Below are 19,403 nucleotides of genomic sequence, written 5' to 3' on the forward strand. Positions count from 1 at the left end.
ACCGGCTCTTGACTACTCTTCAACTCCTTCTTCAAGATTACCATGACCTGCTGGAGGCGCCAGCCATCTGGAATCCTCGACCTGCAGGAGGCGCCTGCATCCAGACCTATCTTCAGTCTTCAAGAGAGTCTCCTAAATCCCAGCGGCCGGGTCCCTACGGGCTCCTCTTGGGGGGATCACGAGCTTCCAGGGTGAAGTATTCTTTCAACATCTACAACATTTGGCCTTGCCTTCGACGGTAGAGATCTAAATTGGGTCAAGTCCCTTTTGGGTAGCGCTGACTCTACCTTGAAACGGGGTCCACCTTCCGGTTCATAACAGAATACCAAGGCCATGGACCCGGCAGAGGCCTCAGCTCGTCAAGCTATTCCAGGACTAGCCCAGAAAGTCATGGAGCAACAATGCATACTGGAATCCATGGCGTCTTCCTTGGAACGACTCAACACCCGTCTTGATTCTATAGCTGCGACTCAGGCAATCCCTCCACCATTACCATCTGTAATGCTGCGTAATAGGGATGTGAATCGTTTTTTGACGATTTTAAAAAATCGTCGATATTTTTTACATCGTCAAAAATCGTTAGAGTGCGCGATACAATACAAATTCCCCCGATTTATCGTCAAAAATCGTTAAATCGGGCACGGGAATTATTTGGGGGGAGGGCGGAAAAACTGGCACACCAAAACAACCCCTAAATCCACCCCGACCCTTTAAAACCAATCCCTTACCCTCCCCCACCCTCCCGAACCCCCCCAAAATGTTAAATTACCTGGTGGTCCAGTGTGGGGGGGGGGATCCCGGCGCGATCTCCCGCTCTCGGGCCATCGGCGCCATTTTGGCTGCCACTAATATAAATGGCGCCGATGGCCCGATAAAAAAAAAAACAACCCACCCGACCAACTTAGCCTCCCCCACCCTCCTGACCCCCCCCCCCCCCAAAACCTTTTAAAATTACCTGGTGGTCCGGGGGGGGCGCGGGGAGCGATCTCCCGCTCTCGGGCCATCGGCTGCCACTCATAGAGATGGCGCCGATGGCCCTTTGCCCTTATCATGTGACAGGGTATCCGTGCCATTGGCCGGCCCCTGTCACATGGTAGGAGCACTGGATGGCCATCTTTAAAGATGGCGCCAGCCATCCAGTGCTCCTACCATGTGACAGGGACCAGCCAATGGCACGGATACCCTGTCACATGGTAAGGGCAAAGGGCCATCGGCGCCATTTTATTTTAGCGCAGCTGATGGTCTGGGAACGGGAGATCGCTCCCCGCGGCCCCCCTGGACCAACAGGTATGTGTAAAAGGTTTGGGGGGGGGGTCGGGAGAGTGGGGGAGGCTAAGGGGGTCATTTTAAAGGGTCGGGGTGGGTTTTTTTTTATCAGCGCGGGCCTCACTAAAAAAAATTAGTGATGTGAATTGGAATCGGAACCGATCCCAATTCACATCTCTAACGATCAGATTCTCCCCCCCCCCCCCCCAGCCGAACCCGATAGTTAAAACGATCGGGCACACGATTCACATCCCTACTTTTCAGTACCTCTCGAGGCAAGGTCTTCCTGGCATCAGACCGTGTGACGAAGTTGCAAGATCAGGTCAGGACCCTCCTTCAGAGAGAGGCTCCTACAGTCTGTCATCACTTACAAGTCCTGGGGTCCAGGGCCTCCACCTTGGATTTGGTTCCATGGGCATTCACTCACTGGCGGCCGTTGCAACATGCACTGTTGTCGAGGTGGAGCCCGGTGTCTGATCAATTCCAGTTACCGTTGCCTCTGCTTCCAGAGTCAGCCTGTCATGGTGGCTCTTGCGCAGCAACCTGGAGCAGGGGGTGGATTTGGACCTGCCAAACTGGGTGGTAATCTCCACAGACGCCAGTCCGTCAGGCTGGAGAGCAGTTTGTTTAAACAGATCCGCTCAAGGTCTCTGGTCACCAACAGAGAGATCCTGGTCCATCAACTGCCTCGAGACGAGGGCTGTCTTACTTGCCCTGCGAGCCTTCCTGCTCCTAGTCAAAAATAAAATGGTTCGAGTGTTCTTGGACAATGAAACAACAGTGGCTTATATCAACCGGCAAAGCGGGACAAGGAGTCTTGCGGTGGCACTGGAAGCAAGGCTTTTGTTCGCCTGGGCAGAGTGCTATCTCAAAGGAATCACCCCATCAGATGTCGTGGGGGTAGAGAATGTTCAAGCGGACTTCCTCAGCAGACAGCAGCTCAATCCAGGGGAGTGGGAGATGGCTCCTGAAGCTTGGAACCTCATTCGCACCAGGTGGGGGTGTGCCTCAGTTGGATCTGATGGCAACTTGGGCCAATGCAAAGACAGAGCGCTTCTTCATTCGTCGACAAGAGGTGAGCTCAGAAGGATTAGATGCCTTAGTGTGTCCTTGGCCCATGGGAATTCTCCTCTATGCCTTTTCCCACTGGCCTCTCATCAGTTGTCTTTTCCGATGCATAGAGCGACATCCAGGCATCATACTGCTGGTAGCTCCAGAGTGGCCGCATCATCTGTATTTCGCGGACCTGGTTCGAATCACTCTGGAAGGTACCCCGCAGCTGGCTCATCTCCTGTGCGTACTCCATCAGGGGCCCATATTTTTGGATCGGGAGGATCACTTCTTTCTCGTGGCTTGGCTTTGAGAGGCGACGATTGTGATTGAGGGGGTATTCACAACAGGTCATTTCCACTCTTCTTCAGGCGCGACGACCAGCTACTTCCATGGCCTATGTTAGAGTCTAGAAGCTTTTTGAGGCGCTCCTTGGATCCATTATCTACACTCCTTGGATCCATTATCTACAGATGCTCCCCAGGTGTTGGATTTCCTTCAACAGGGGTTGGCTAAGGGGTTGGCATTCAATTCCCTTCGGGTCCAGGAAGTGGCCTTAGGTGCCTTAAGGGGCAAGTTTCACGGTCGTTTGCTGGTGGCTCACCCGGATATTACCCAGTTCCTCAAGGGGGTCAAACATTTACACCCTCCCGTCTACCCATTGTGTCCGGATTGGAGTTTAAACCTGGTACTTCATGTGCTTTGTGGAGCTCCCTTTGAGCCTTTACTCAGGGTGCCGGTGAAAGATTTAACCTTGAAGATGGTTATCCTGGTGGCCATTTGTTCTGCTCGATGGATTTCGGAGTTGCAGGCTTTGTCGTGTCAAGATCCTTTTCTTAGGATCTATGATGATAGTTTCACTGTGCACAGTTCCTTCCTTCGTCCCCAAGGTGGTGTCTGCCTTTCATGTCAATCAGGCGATGTACCTGCCAGGGTTTCCGCAGTGGTCCCGGGATTCCCCTCAGGAGAGAGATCTTCATCTTTTGAACGTGCGTCACGTTCTCTTACGCTATTTGGAGGTTATCGATGATTTCCGGCGTTCAGATCATCTGTTTGTCATATTCAGCAGACCTAAGAAGGGTGACAATGCTTCTAAGGCTATAATTTCGTGCTGGATTAAGGAGGCTATCTGCTTAGCCTACGTTGTCCGAGGGCGTCAGGTGCCCTTGGGTCTGAGGGCTCATTCCACTAGGGCCCAGGCTACCTCCTGGGCTGTGTCAGCTTCTGTTGCCACAGGAAATCTGCAGGGCGGTGGTTTGCTCCTCCCTTCATCTTTCACCAAGCATTATTGCTTGGATGTTAGGGCACAAGATGAATCATCCTTCGGTGAGAGTGTACTGCGCGTGGGTCTTTCGGGTTCCCGCCGAGTGTAGGGTGGCTTGGGTACATCCCACTGGTCTGGACTGATCTGGGTATGTTCAGGAAAGGAAAATTGTTTCTTACCTACTAATTTTCATTCCTGTAATACCACAGATCAGTCCAGAGGCACACCCCCATTTCAGATTCCAAAAGACTGCCTTGAGATGTAATGTTTTGCTGAAGAAAGAATTTTTGTTGTCCTATTGCAGATGCTTTTGAAGGAGCAGGTTCCGAGGTGGTCTAGTGGTTTTTGTTTTTCCGTTATGAGCGAGTGGTTGGCTGTTGTGTTTTGGGTTCCAACCCCTTTCACCCCTTTGTAAGGTTAGTTGTTTGGGCTTGGGTACAGGCCAATGCTGAGGGACTGCAGGTGGTACTCTCTGTTATGTAGCAGTGCCCAAAGGTTTTGTTCTCTGACTTCATCTGCTGGTGGGGATACACAACCCACTGGTCTGGACTGATCTGTGGTATTACAGGAATGAAAATTAGCAGGTAAGAACCAATTTTCCTTTCAAGCTCTAAGCAATAGGGATTGCAGAAAAAGGTCCCAGACTGGTTTAAAGATTTTTTTTTCTTCTTATGTAAATCAGTCTTGTCCAAATATTTCTCACATATGAACATATGATGAAGTTGGTTCCTCCAATGAGTCAGTGTCAATGGGTCTTCCTGTAGCCAGCACTGAAGTATGACCTTCATTGCCAATAAAAGAGCTTTGCTTATACAAAGTCTCACAAACTTTTGCCCAAATGCGACTCCATGTAAATTATCAAACAAGGTCCCAAAAAACAACACGGAAGCTGATCCAAATTGTAAAGTAACAACCAAAAAGAAACGATTGGTGAAATTATCAAACAAGAAAACTATGGTCTTAAATGGGAGCAAAACATTCATAACCCTATGAATATAGCTTAAAATAGACTTCCAAATGTTGTTAATAACAGAGTATCCCCAAAATTGATGACCTAGGATTCCAGAGCTCAATTTGCATTTAATGCACTTATCTGACAAAGCAAGCTTCATAACAAAGACTAATTTTTTAGAACAATAATATCACATTACAATAGACCTTATTCTTTTAAAGCACTAGATATATTGCATCTCTATTAAATCTATGTCAGTTTCCTCCTCCTAGCCTTGTGAAATCTGAAGAGTATTTTATTAACTGCTGTAATATGCCTTGTTTCCAGGTAAGAGCAATGCAGCGTCCTCCTGTTGGAGTGAAGCTTGTGATTGAAGCTGTCTGCATCATAAAGGGAATCAAGGCCAAGAAAGTGCCAGGCGAAAAGCCAGGAAGCAAGATAGATGACTACTGGGAGCCAGGCAAGGGCCTCCTTCAGGATCCTGGCAAATTCTTGGAGGGTTTATTTAAATTTGACAAGGTGAGAAATCAGTATGGCTTAAGACTGGGTATATGAAAGGAATCAATTGTCAAACTATTTTGGTGCCTAACTTTAGGAGATAGGCACCTAAATTGGCCTCTTTGAAAACCACCTAGGGCAGACCACCTACATTTAGGTACCTGTGTTCACTAAAGGCAGGTGGAACCTTATGGACTATCCAAAATATTGAGGCATGAGCTTTCGAGGACAAAAGCCACTTTGTCATCTTGCATCTGACGAAATGGATTCTATGCTCAAAAGCTCATGCCTTAATAAATTGGTCAGTGCTACCTGCCTCTTGTCATTTTTGCTATGCCACACTAACAGAGCTATCCATATGAAGATCTAAATTCACTAGGATGCCAACATTCAAAAAAGCCTGCCAAGCGAGTAAATTATTTGAATAACTTAATCCAGTAATCTTTATCTGGATATTGAGCAAACTTATCTGAATAAGTGTTCCACTAAATCTATATAAATAAAAATGTAAAATAGTTTGGACGTAATCGATAATCTCAGAAACTACTGCACCAATTGCTTTCAAATTTGGACACAACCTTGCTTTCACTTTCAGCAAGGTTCTTCTCTATCTAGATTACATAGATGTCACACGGTTACAGATATAAACATTTTTACATGTGTGTGGGGAAAACAGCGACATCTGTTGGACAGACATGCAATACACGCTATCTACCTTGGGAAATGAAGCTGCTGTACTGCGCATGCGCGGGCGGGAGCGCACGTCAGCCACAGCAGGACCAACATGGCGCTGGGAGGAGCAGCAGTGGCAGACCGGCGGCGATATCAGGTGTGGTGGTGTCGGCCGGCCGAACTTCGACACCTGGGAGGAGCTGCGGCGGCGATCTGGTATGGCTCACGTGCACGACAGGGAGGGATCCGTGCTGACCTCGCGTCTTCGGGAGCGGGCCACGCAGAACCGCACAAGAGGGAGAGGGAAGGGGGGGGGATCACCTGGGAGGGCATTGCGAGCGGGAGGGGATCAGAGTCAGGGAAGGACATCCAGAGAGGGTATGCTGTCACTGACGAAAGGGTAGGGAGTAGGCGGGGAGAGGTGACAGTGAGGGGAGGGAGAATGAAGGGGGCGGTGAGTGTCAGGGGAGAGACACAGAGGGGGGGGGAGTGTGAGGGGTGAGAGTTGGAGTGGGGACAGGGGAGTGAAGGGGGGTGAGTGACCAAGGGGGAGGATAATGTGTGACTGAGGTATATGAGCAAGGGGAAGGGGGATGGGGGGGGGGAGAACCTGACTTTGCCACTGCAATGCATTGCGGGCCACCGCGACGCAGAGGGGAGAGGTGAGTGTGAGGGGTGAGAGTTGGAGTGGGGACAGGGGAGTGAAGGGGGGGGGTGTGAGGGGAGAGAGTTGGAGTGGGGACAGGGGAGGAAAGGGGGGGTGAGTGACCAAGGGGGAGGATGATGTGTGACTGAGGTATATGAGCAAGGGGAAGGGGGAGATGGGGAGAAATAACCTGACTCTGCCACTGCAACGCGTGGCGGGCCACCGCGACACAGAGGGGAGAGGTGAGTGTGAGGGGTGAGGGGTGAGAGTTGGAGTGGGGACAGGGGAGTGAAAGGGGGGGGTGAGTGACCAAAGGGGGAGGGGTGAGTGTGATGGGAGAAAGTTGGAGTGGGGACAGGGGAGGAAAGGGGGGGTGAGTGACCAAGGGGGAGGAGGATGTGTGACTGAGGTAAATGAGCAAGGGGAAGGCGGAGGGGGGAAAAAAACCTGACTCTGCCACCGCTAGTATTTAAATAAAGTTATTTAGATAACTTTAGGCCAGCTATTTGTGCAAACTGACTTATCCACTTAAATTTAACAGGGTACCACTCAGTATTTGAGAAAAGTTATCTGGACAAAGGGGGGATATTTTTAAAATGCCGAGTAAGTCATTATCTGGCTAAAACTTAACTGGGAAAAAAAAAAAAACATGGTACAGAAGGATTCTGGAGATGGGGCTTAAACTTAGCCAGGTAACACTGATATAGTGCTACCCAGTTTTTAGCCGGGTCTAAGTGTAGTTGGTGTGAAAGCAGGTCTAAAATTATCTGGGTAAACTTATCCAGGCAACCTTTAAATTAATTTGGCATATTCAACAGAATGGGTTTCCCCCTGAATATCTTAAATAACTTATTGCTTGCTGCCCTGCTCAATATTGACCTCAGTAAATTAGCTATTTGTTAATTTGAAATGGTCAATTTTCCACTGTTTTGGTTTGTTTAGGGTATAGATGGCTACTCTGTAGTATGTAATTCCCATTATGCTTCTCTTCCAAACTATCTGTCATATACCAGGAAATTTGCTCAATGGTTAATGGCAGTTCCCCAACCATAGTCTGTGAAGGTGAAGGGTGGACACACAGTTTGCAGCAATAATATTGGAACTGGCTATTCTGCCAATCTTTATCTTCAAGGTCTCTCACTTCACTCCTTCTCATCTGGTTCTCATAATAGATTCATGTTGCATGTTCCACGTTTTCTCCACATCCACATCCCCTTCCATGTATATCCTGTCATATATTGCATTGATCTCCTGTGGCCAAAGAAGCAGAGTATAAGTGCTTTCAGAGCTTTTTGACTGACTAATAAGTAAGATTAGTATTTGGTTTTACAACTTTGGAACTTTTGAGTACCACTTCCACCAACACACACAAACCATTGTGTTTCAATGTATTTTATACTTACTTTCGCTACCTTTAAATTCAAATCCTGGTGCCAGTCATTGTCTACATTTGAAAACTCTGGTTTAAGGATATCGTAAGTAAAAATAAGGGAAGCATTCTAATATTTCAGTGGAATGCACTGGACAAGAGAAATGTTTAATGGGGACAGAAACATGAAATAGGTAATGATTTGTATTCAAAATGAGAACCTGCACCTTCAAGTGAACATGTAGGAGTTCTGTTGTCATAGCACTGATTACAGCTGAGGATTTTGGCCACTAAATGTATCATCCCTTTTCTCTCCCTTTTTTTTTTTTATAGGATAACATCCCTGATGCAGTAATCAAATCCATCCAACCTTATATCGACAATGAGGAGTTCCAGCCAGCTGCTATTGCTAGAGTATCCAAAGCCTGTACCTCCATTTGTCAGTGGGTGCGGGCCATGCACAAGTACCACTTTGTAGCAAAAGCAGTGGAACCCAAACGGGTAAGATTATAACATATACCTTTTGTTATAACATCACATACTATAGCACCAAATTCACTTATTGGTGTTTGTTTAGAACAGAGCCAATATTGGAAACTACTTTCTCCCATAAAGCACAAAATGTTACACCAGAAATATTAAAGGAAATAAATTTATTGTAGTTATTACTCTGCCCAATACACCAAGTTCAAATGAGTGAGCAAGAGTAGCGGTATATGAGAATGAACTGAAAGAGGATGCACAGTAAAAGAATCAATCAGTGGAGGAACTAATCAATAGAAACAGGTTGCTTCAAGCCTTACATATTCATAATTTAGGCTCTATGTATTCGATGTTTTGGCACCATACAACATCCTCATTGTCAAAATGTAGCAGAACCAGGCATTCCAATAATAATCAGAAAAGGAATGTATTCACATACTGAATTGCTAAATTTTACACAAAGAGGCAGAGACAGGTTTTCCAGGCTTTTGTACCAACCACTGTGACTACACTGGGAGCTGCTTATAGCAACAGAGGAAACTTTTAGTCTCTGGGGGTTCCACCACTACTCCCTGACAGCCAGTCTGTTATCATTATGGCCTTGGTGTGCCTTAGTACTCCGAGTAAAGGTTAGTGAATAGGGGGAGGATCCATTCAAATTCAGCGCTTCCCTTTGTAGGATCTGGAATGGCCGTCCCCGTGAAAGGCTTTATAACAGCTCTCTCCTGAGAGTCTGTGGGCAATCCTTTATTGTTTTTGGTGAGTTAGGAGGTAGTCAAGGTGCTTAATCTGATTTATATTGTTCAGGCCATCAAAGGAAGCAGGCTAATCCAGCCTGGGGATCTTGACCAGGGTTAGGAGGGTTTTTCTTCCAGTCTATTTGGTGTAGCTGGTTGGTACATCCCTCTGGGTTGCTTTCGGGTTTTAAGATTTTTCTTGGTAGAAGTCTTATGAAAGCCTGTACATCACCTGGACTCAGGGATTGGGAAACCCTGTTTTGGGGGCTGTGCAGGTTAGGGAAGACCTGCCCTCCAAACTCTCAGCAAGGACAGAGGTGACAGTGACCTGTTGAAAGGAGGAACTCTGGTGTTAATCTAGTTTGAAAGGGAAAAAGACATTAAGTTAAAAGATCCAGGAGGAAGATTGTTTTTTGGCTGCCCCTTCCTTCCTGCATTGGAACAGGATAAGTTACCTGCATTCAGATATTCCTCCCATCAGGGATCCAGAGGAGAGACTGAGTCTGTGAGAAACCTAAAAAATCCTGAAGATCTGCTAATTGTGAGTAAAAGAACTATAAAGATCATTGAGGACACCCATCTGGAGTCTTCACCCCCCTGGGAAGAAAGAGATTTGGACTCTCTGGGCAGAAACAAGGATTTCTACATTTTTGCTAGTTCAGAATGGGTCTCCTGCTCAACCAAGGGGTACTCTGCCCACCTGGGAACTCTAGTTATCCAAACCTGGAAGCTAGAAGTTTTTGGATCCTGGTGTAAGTTATTCCTGTGCAGATAGAGGAAAAAGGACCGTAAAGAAAGTGAGAGAGCCTGTGGTGCTGAAATTATATTTATTGCGTCATTATTCAGCAGCGTGTGAACAGTAAAGACTTTTTAATTTGGACACTAATCCAGTGAGTAGGTCCAGTATGGTTATTTGGGCACATAGGACACAGTGAAGAAAGTTACCCTTCTCCCAGGGACAACACTAAGCAGTCAGTCACCCCCAGGGGCGGATTGGCCTATCGGGGGATCGGGCATCCCCCGGTGGGCCGGTCGCTCCAGTTACGTGGTCTGCCGTGCGCGGCCATGACTGAGCCGTGCTCAGCAGACCACATGATGTGCCCTGGGCCGGCCTGGGTGGCGAATCCAAGGCCAGTCTTCCTCGGGAATCCGCCGCTGGTCACCCCTAGCACTTGGACTTGAAAGTCAATTTTTCCCCCATAAAAATGATCCACACCCTGGGAAAAGAGCCAAAAGGAAGAGCTAGGCAGGAATCCCTGACCTGAAGAACTATAAATAAGTTATGGCCCCATCAGAATGCAGTCCACCTCCCAGAATGGGGTTACATGTATATTTTTCTTTTAAACCCCCAGAATTAAGGGTTTATTTATATATTTTTTTTATATTTGTTATCTTAATTAAATATCTACAGTACCTGAATGTAAACCAATGTGATATCTCAGATCGAATGTTGGTATATAAAAAATAATAAATAAATAAAATAATCTATTTCTGCTAAACGAGGTATATTGATTTCCAACTTTAATTCCTAGTCTGATCATAGTTGGAAGTGCTGTTCATTTACCACTTGCATACCAAGAGAAACAAATGCCAATTTTGCAATAGCACCTACTGACAATGGATGGTCAGTTTTTGAAATGTATCTTTGCTCTTTTTTTCTGCCTACAGCAAGCCCTGCATGAAGCCCAGGAGGACCTGGATGTCACACAGAAAATCTTGGATAAAGCCAAGGCTAGATTATATGATGTAGAAGTCGGAATTGCTACACTTGAGGCCACATATAAGGATTGTGTGTCTAAAAAGGAGGAATTGGAGCAGAAGTGTGAACAATGTGAACAGAAGCTGACTCGAGCTGACAAGGTAAGGAAGGGAGTCAGCCTAAAAGACTTTCTTCCCAACTATGATCTAATGGGGCTCTATCTATGACCACTGTCTATTGTAGTTCTTGCTTTAAGTACCAACCAGTATGTTTTTTTCCTTGGGTATTAGCCAATTTGGTTATTTCCTGAGGTACCATCTAATGGGATTATCTCCCAGGGTATTAACCAATAGGTTATTTACTATGCTACAAGCTAATGTTATCATCTCTTAGGATATTAACTAAGTCAACTGAGTTAAGAACATAGGAAATGCTATACTGGGTCAGACCAAGGGTTCATCAAGCTCAGTATCCTGTCTCTGACAATAACTAATTCAGTTAAGTACCTGGAAAATTCCATACAGTATTTAAATGGAATTTTATTAAAATTTGTTGTTCACACTCATTACAACCAGTTTGAGGTGAATAACACAAAAACATACATAAAAGTATATTGATTCAATCACACAGACTCTAAGAAATTACAGAACAAAAAACCAACACACTATCATTTCTACTATCATCAAAGCATGCAAACAGATGAGCTATAACAGGTAACAGAGTTGTACAGGCTTCTTTTTTAAGGCCTTTTTGAAGATTTGTTTTTCACATTTGATAGATCGAATGAAGATTGGTAAAGAGTTCTTAAAGCTGTGGATCAGTGACTGAGAAGGCTCTGTTTCTTATGATGTCCAAACATGCCAGCTTAATTGATAGGACTTCTAACAGGATCTTTTGCTTAGATCTTAAGGATCGTGGTGGTTTCTAAACCCTCAAAAGTGTGTTTATGCAACAATCAAGATTCCCATAGGTAATTTGATGAATAAGTAATGCCACGTTGTAGCAGGCTCTCAGTTCAATGGGCAGCCCGTGCAAGGAGGCTAGTATTGGATTGATACGATCATGCATAGGGGTTGCAGTTATATCCATCATACTGAAGCATTCTACACCAGTTGCAACGGACATAATATGTTGCCAGGGAGACCCAAACAAAGAGCATTATAATATTCTAGTCTGCACAGTATCACAGCTTGAAGAACAATATGGAACACCTCAGGCTCTGGAGCGTCATTAGTTATGGGCACACGGGGCCCATGCTTTGAATATCAGTAGTCACTATGAAAAAAAAAATACCAGTTTTCGCCTTGACTCACCATACACTGCCCGATTCTCAAAGGAATCCCCCAATCTCTTCAACTTGGCTAGCAGCTGCAGTTTCTCCTACAACAGTGATGGCCAACCTTTTGAGCTCAGTGTGTCAAAATTCATAAAAAAAAACCGAGCATAACTCGGGTGGTGTGTCACTTCTAGAAAAATCCATAATTGTGATATTTGTAGCTCTAAATAATAACAAGTTATAATTTTAATATATGTACTGTATTTATTAATAAAGCAAAAACAAATAATTCTTTACCTTGCCTGCTTAGTGACTTTTTTGTTGCTGAATTTCGTCGGCTAAATCTTCAATTAAAACACTCTCTCCCCCTCCCACACAAACTCTTACTCCCCTGGATTTTCTCATACACACTCATGCTCTCACATTCACTGGCTCCCTCACATACACACAAACACACACACCCAGGCAGGCTCCCATTCATTTTTACACCACTCCCGCTCCATCCTCCAGGCAGGCACCAATTCATTCTCACACACACAGACCCCCAGGCAGGCACCCATGCATTCACACACATACACCCCCAGGCAGAGTCCCATTCATTCACATGCACACACTAAAGGCAGACCCCCTCTCTTTTGCCAGCAACCTCGGAACCTCTCTCATTCCTCTGCTGCCACATGACTATTGGGGATGTTACTATTCTTGCACATTCCCAAAGATTACATGTGCCAATCACTAAAAATATATATTTTTTTTTTAACCTTTGCTGTCTGATCTTAGTTTTCTAATTGATTGGTCACAGGCTTTTTTTTTTTCCACCTTCCCTTTCTTATTTTTTTTTTTTTGCCAATTCCTTTTATATTGTCTTTTTTTCTGTTTCTTTTCTCTCCATCTTCTTCCCTCAAACACACAGTCAGGTTCTCATTCTCACATGCATTTCTCTCTCTCTCACACACACACACCAGGCTCTCACTGGCACATGCTGTCTGACTCACACACACAGGCTCTCTCTCACTCCCACATGCTGTCTTGCTCAAGCACATGCAGTCTCTGCAAACATTCAGGTCCTCACTCTCACACACAATCTCTCAACTCATGTCATACACGCGCGCGCACACACACACAGACCCTCAGCCTCTCTCTCACCTCTGGGCCTCCTCTTCGCAGGTCGCGCAGGATGGGCTCTGCAGCGGCCCTGCTACCGGGCTTCTTCCTCTTCTCGGGCCGCTGCGATTTGAGATTCGCGGCGGCCCGTAAGTGCAAGTGATGCTCCTCTTCTGCACACACTGATGCTTCACCTCCTTCCTGCCCACGCGACTCCGGCAACCTTTACTTCCGGGGCCGCACAGGCAGGAAGGAGGAGGAGCATCAGCGCGTTCAACACGATCTTTTTCTTTGGGCTGTGGTGAAGTGAGCCTCACCACGGCCCTGCCTATCTGCCTGTCGCTGCGCCGCATGCGCCTCCCTGCGCCCGGGGGCATTGGGGGGGGGGGCTGGAGGCTATACTAAAAAACTAAAAAACTAATTTTAAAGGGTTGGCGCAGCCGAAAAAAAAAAAAGGCTCGGCACAGCTGATAAAAAAAAAAAAAAAAATTGATAGTTCCGAAACTCTACGCGTGTCAGCAAAAACGGCTCGGCGTGTCACCTCTGACACGCGTGTCATAGGTTAGCCATCACTGTCCTACAACCTCTGAGCCTCTTCCTTCCTGTAGCCCCCGCAGTGGAAATAGTTGTTTGAACCGCGAGGGGGGGCGGCTCCTGAAGCTACAGAGCCCCACATGGTTCAAACATTATCTACTTGCATTGTGCATACCAAGCAGCTGATGTTTGAACCTCATGGGACTCCATAGTTACAAGAACCCCCATAGTTCAAACCTTCTATTTCCACCATGGAGGAGGGGGCTGCAGGAAGGTAGAAGGAACTGCAGTTGTACCTGCTTATGGGTGCTGGCTGCAGGTCTGAAAGAAGGAAGAGCAGGAACTGAGAAAATGGTTTGAGAAGGAACAAGAGCAGAAGAAAACTGGGAATCAGGGAAAGAATAGGGACTGGGTAGGACAGCAACAACTGGAGGACTTTTGGGTGAGGTCAGAATAGATACTTGGGGAGTGAGTGGGTACTGGGAGACCAGGAACAAGGATTAGGGGAGACAACGGGACTCAGAACTGGGAGGAGAGTAGGAGACTTAAGGGTAGTAGGGGAAGAATGAGGACTTGTGGGTAGTGGGGAATCTAGGAGAATGGGGACTCGGGGGGAAGAATGGGGACTCAGGGATTGGGGGATAGCAAAGAAAGAATAGGATGGGGTTTAGAGAGAACAGAGAAAATAGGATGGGGATTCAGGTATTAGAAAATAGCAGGGGAAGAATTGGGACTGGTTTCTAAGTTGCCCTGAATGCTCCCCCTGCCTCCCAAAGAAGGGGTGCTAACCACAAGAACACCTAGCCCACACTCTGATCCCCAACAAATGTTACACCTTTCTGTGAGAGCAGAAAGTGGCTTTGGGGACAGGAGTGATCCCCAATTGCTCCTGCTGTTCTGGTGCTGCTATTCAAAATGGCTCCAGATAAGGAGAAGGTTTGGGAAGATGCCACTCAGGACTTTTGTCCTTGGAGGTGAGGGGGGTATCGTGGGGGTGGGTAGTACTTCTTGGGGCTAGTGCCCTTCTATCTTTAAGGGTTAGACTGCGGCTTCTGGGGGAGAACATGGAGCTACGAGCCCTTTTATTTCTCATGGTCTGGGGTGGGAGAGAAGGGTTGGCTGCCTCTCATTACCATGGCTGGTAACTTGCATACATTACTGCCTACAGTACCTGCTTAGCACAGTATTCACTAAGACTTAAAACAATGTAATAAATATTGTGTTAATGGAAGAACACTAATGTGTGTATTAAAATACACATTAAGGCAAGTTTTTAATGTGCTTAGTAACTAGGGGCCTTAATGCTGATCAGGATATGGGAATGCTGGAGAAGGTATAAGAATTGATAAAGCAAGAGGGTAGGCTATCTAAGAAAGCTAGGATACAGCTAAGATATTCGAGCGGAGACTATATTTAACCATACCAACATTGAAACCACTAGACAATTTGATATTTGGTGTATTAACCCCAAGAGAGGTTTCTGATACATACAAAGAGATCAACTTTATACAGCCCCTGAGGCAGCTCCAAGTGGGGCAAAACTCTGCCTGAGTCGGGCATTTGTATGAATTCAAGTCTCCATTCAAATAAAGTTAACACTTGGACTATCTTGGCGTCTAATCTACATTGTTGCCCAGAAGGTATAAGGATGCAAGATAATCAAAGAACTTAAACATACTCATTCTCTGTTTTTGTTTTATGATGTTGGCTCATTTTCCTGGTGAGATTATTTTGGAATATTGGTAGCTGTCTATTGAATGCTGGCATTCCATAATAGTTGTCTTTTCTGTGTGGTCTAAGTGGCTTGAGTATATGCATCTACAGATCTTTCATTCCACTGTTTGTTTATTATTGTTTTTGTGTCTCTGGATGGATGTGTTTGTGTGTCTGTACTTACGTGACTATTTTCACTTGTGGTCTATGCCTAGTTAATCACAGGACTGGCAGATGAGAAGGTGCGCTGGCATGAAACGGTGCAGAACCTGGAATTCATGGTTGATAACATTGCAGGCGATGTACTGCTCTCATCTGGATTTGTAGCATACCTTGGTCCTTTCACGGTAAGGGTAAAACTTTTTAAAGCCAATTATAAGGAAGCAAGTGACTTGCACAGTCAAAACACATGATTATTGAAATCTTTGTTTATCCATTTGAAAGAATGATCCAGCATATGATAGCTGTTGCATGAATAATTCCAAAAATGTCACTAAATTTTTGTCCTATTCTTAATGTCATGGGCTCATTTCTTCAGGTTTTCACCGCATCCCAGTGAATATTCCTGATTAAAATTATCCAGCAACTGTACCTTTCGCCAGATAACATTAAACCTAACCGGCTATCTTTGAATATCACCAGTTAGGTTTAAAGTTACCCGGCTAACTCATCCTTGCCCCAGAATTCCCCCGAAATGCCCATTACTTATCCAACTAACATCTACAGTCCCTGAATCTAATCCGCCTTGAGGAGTCACAAAAGGTGGACTATTCATAAAAAATTATTATTATTATTATTATTAATATTATCCAGCTAAAAGTTAGCTGGATAAGAACCTGGGGAATTTAAAACTTGCCATTTGGCAAGATAACTTGTGAATTATCCAGCTAAAACGCTTTGAATATTGGCCTCCTAGTGTGCAGCTCAAAAATGTCAATCAGGTGCCTATACGTTATCTATTAAATTCTAGACTAAAGTCAATGGTAACACTATATTTTCTGTCCTCCTGCAGGACTGACTGCATCATGTTTTCTTTATTCCTAGCTTAGTCAGCCTTCAAGAATTGTTTAATATAACATGAAAGGTATTTATCCCAGGACAAGCAGGATGCTAGTCCTCACATATGGGTGACATCACTGACTGAGTCCTATTGTGGGAAAACTTTCTGTCAAAGTTTCTAGAAACTTTTGACTGGCCCTGTGAGGCCACTGAGCATACCCAGCATGCCATGATATTCTCTGCCACAGGGGTCTCTCTCTAGTCTTCGTTTTTCCGCGCTGCTGTAAGCATCACGGATCAGGAGCCTTGTGAGTTTTTTCCTCACAATATATCTAACTGAAAAGTCATCGAATTCTCAAAAAATTTTCTCCCATAAGAGATCTCTCTCAGTTTTCCACCGGCCGGTGAGTAAACTCAGTCTCGTTTTTACTTTTAGTAAAAACTTTTTCTCATTCTCTTTTTTTTCCATTTTCATCAACGGCCGTCGACAGAAAATGGCTTCCGATTTTAAAAAATGTCCGGCTTGCAATAGAACAATGTCTATTACAGATCCACACCTAGAGTGTGTTATCTGTTTAGGAGACAAACACGATGTTTCATCCTGCCCTCAATGTGCAGAGATGACTCCTAAAGGAAGAAAACTTCGACAGAAGAAGATGGAACATCTCTTTCACATTCAGCTCCTTCCTTCTCCTTCATCATCAACGAAGTCGTCTCCGGTGGGTGTTACAAAGCGAGTTTTATTGAAAAAACGTCTTCTGGAAGGATCGGGCGATCATCCATCGACATCGACGGCATTGATAAGGTCAGTAGTCGAGCATCGACCAAAACATCGCCACTGGCATCAACACGCATCGACTCCAGCAATGCCCCTCTCCCCGGGGGAACCGACCGCTAAACGGCAAAAATCTCAGGAAACTCCGCTACCTTTGGCGCCCGGGGCCTATACCTGCATCGATCGAACCTCCACAGGGCTCTGCGGACGTCATATCGAAGCCTACACCGCCACCGCGTACAGTCGCTCTGAATACACCGGCTGTATTGCAGGAATTGTCCGATTTTATCAGACAAGCAATGCTCCAGGTCCTGAAAGAACAAACACCTATTCCGACGACTTCGCCGATGCCGGTGCCTTCACCGATGCCGGTTATTGAACCGATGCCAGTACCTTTACCGATACCGACGAGTCCATCGCTGCCGTCACCTACAACGGTTCCAGTTAAGGTGATCCTGGCAACACCACTGAAGATACAGACGCCATCGTCGATTCCACCACCATCACCATCGAAGCCACTTACTCCTGGGGACCCGGAACGTCCAGAACTGGCACTCTACCAACTTCTACTGAAGAGATTAGATGAGGTGGTTGGTGCTCTCCCTCCCAAACCTGGGAAAGAAAACCTGGAGGACTCACCCTTGGAAGATCCAATGCCAGGTCCTTCAGGAATTCCTAGACCACCTAGAACTTCCACAATCTCTCCACCTGGACAGGATCCATATGATACTTGGAGTGATACACACTCAGATACCTCTTCAGAAGGTTTCATGTCGGAAATGGCTAACACCATTCCATTCACCTTAGTAACAGAGCAGGTTGTAAGACAACAGACATTGGAGGTTCTTCAATTCATAGACCCTCCAAAATAAGTGGTAGCTATACCAATCCATGAGGTGCTTTTGTAATTACAACAACGGATTTGGGAACATTCATGCTCAGTGCCAGCTAATAACAAAAGAATGGACACTACATATTTGATGCAGTCTGCTCCTGGCTACCAAAAATCACAGCTTCCTCACCAGTCAGTAGTGGTAGAGTCTGCACAAAAGAAGTCCAAAAGGGTTAGACCACACTCCTCAAATCCCCCAGGAAAAGACCACAGATTTCTGGATTCCCTGGGGCGGAAAGTCTATCAACGAGCCATGCTGAATTCTAGGATATCTTCATATCAATTGTACATGACCCAGTACCAAAGGGATTTGTGGAAACAAATGCAGGACTTTATTCCATCACTTCCATCACAATATCAGGAAGCAGCCCAAATGATCATTCATAAAGGGCTAGAAGCAGGCAAACACGAGGTGCGTGTGGCCTATGATGGTTTCGAGACGGCTTCCAGAGTGGCTGCATCGGGTATCAGTGCCAGACGTTGGGCATGGCTTAAAGCCTCGGACCTCAGGCCTGAAGCCCAAGACAAGTAAGTAGATCTCCCATGTCTTGGTGACAATCTTTTCGGATCTAAGGTGCAGGATGCAGTTGCTCAATTAAAAGAGCATACAGAAACCCTGAAACAACTATCATTGATCCCGCAAGATCCACCTTCGCAGCCACCTTGTAAGCCTCAAAGGAAGGATTATAGAAGACCTTTCTATAGATAGAGGCGGTATTACCCCTCTACATCTAGAAGCAGGTCTTCTAGACCACAACAAAGGGCTCAACCCAGACAGCCTAGAACATCCAGACCTCAACCTCCACCACAGACTGGTCTGGCTGCTGGTTTTTGAGGCCATTTCCAGGGAACACTGCCGTCTCTCCAATCCTCATCCAGAGCTTCCGGTAGGAGGTCGAGTATCCTCCTTTTACACCCATTGGGTTCAAATAACAACAGACCAATGGGTACTTGCAATCATATCTCGAGGTTACCAACTCAATTTCCTCTCAATTTCAACAGTTTCTCCTCCGAGACCTCTTTCTCTCAGCGAAAATCACATACATTAATTACAAGTAGAATTATCCACCCTTCTGAAAGCCAGGGCTGTAGAGCCAGTGCCCCGGACTCAGCAGGGCAGAGGATTCTATTCCCGTTATTTCCTCATTCCAAAGAAAACCGGAGGCCTACGTCCCATCCTAGACCTCAGAAATCTCAACAAATTTCTAAAGAAAGAAAAATTCAGGATGGTGTCTTTAGGCACCATGCTGCCACTTCTTCAAACACTAGATTGGCTTTGTTCTCTGGATCTTCAAGACGCTTACGCTCACATTCCAATATTCCCTCCTCATCGCAAGTATCTGCGCGTCATGATAGGTCGTCGACATTTCCAGTACAGAGTACTACCATTCGGGCTTGCCTCTGCTCCCAGAGTATTCACCAAATGTCTGGCAGTAATAGCACACTTGCACAAGGAAAGTGTCCATGTCTTTCC

The 19,403-nt window shown here is 45.8% G+C and overlaps 1 protein-coding gene across 2 annotated transcripts in view; it reads left to right on the forward strand.

The window, feature by feature from the left end:
• DNAH1 (dynein axonemal heavy chain 1) overlaps positions 1 to 19,403 on the forward strand; it is a 1,058,897-nt gene that overhangs the window by 808,869 nt on the left and 230,625 nt on the right. For both annotated transcript variants that reach the window (XM_029599497.1, XM_029599496.1), the window contains exons 55-58: positions 4,860 to 5,051; positions 8,051 to 8,218; positions 10,606 to 10,797; positions 15,479 to 15,610. In XM_029599497.1, coding sequence (XP_029455357.1) covers positions 4,860 to 5,051; positions 8,051 to 8,218; positions 10,606 to 10,797; positions 15,479 to 15,610 — 684 coding nt within the window. The remainder of the gene's footprint in view (positions 1 to 4,859; positions 5,052 to 8,050; positions 8,219 to 10,605; positions 10,798 to 15,478; positions 15,611 to 19,403) is intronic.

This window comes from Rhinatrema bivittatum, chromosome 4 (assembly GCF_901001135.1).
Source record: "Rhinatrema bivittatum chromosome 4, aRhiBiv1.1, whole genome shotgun sequence".
Taxonomy (NCBI): domain Eukaryota; kingdom Metazoa; phylum Chordata; class Amphibia; order Gymnophiona; family Rhinatrematidae; genus Rhinatrema; species Rhinatrema bivittatum.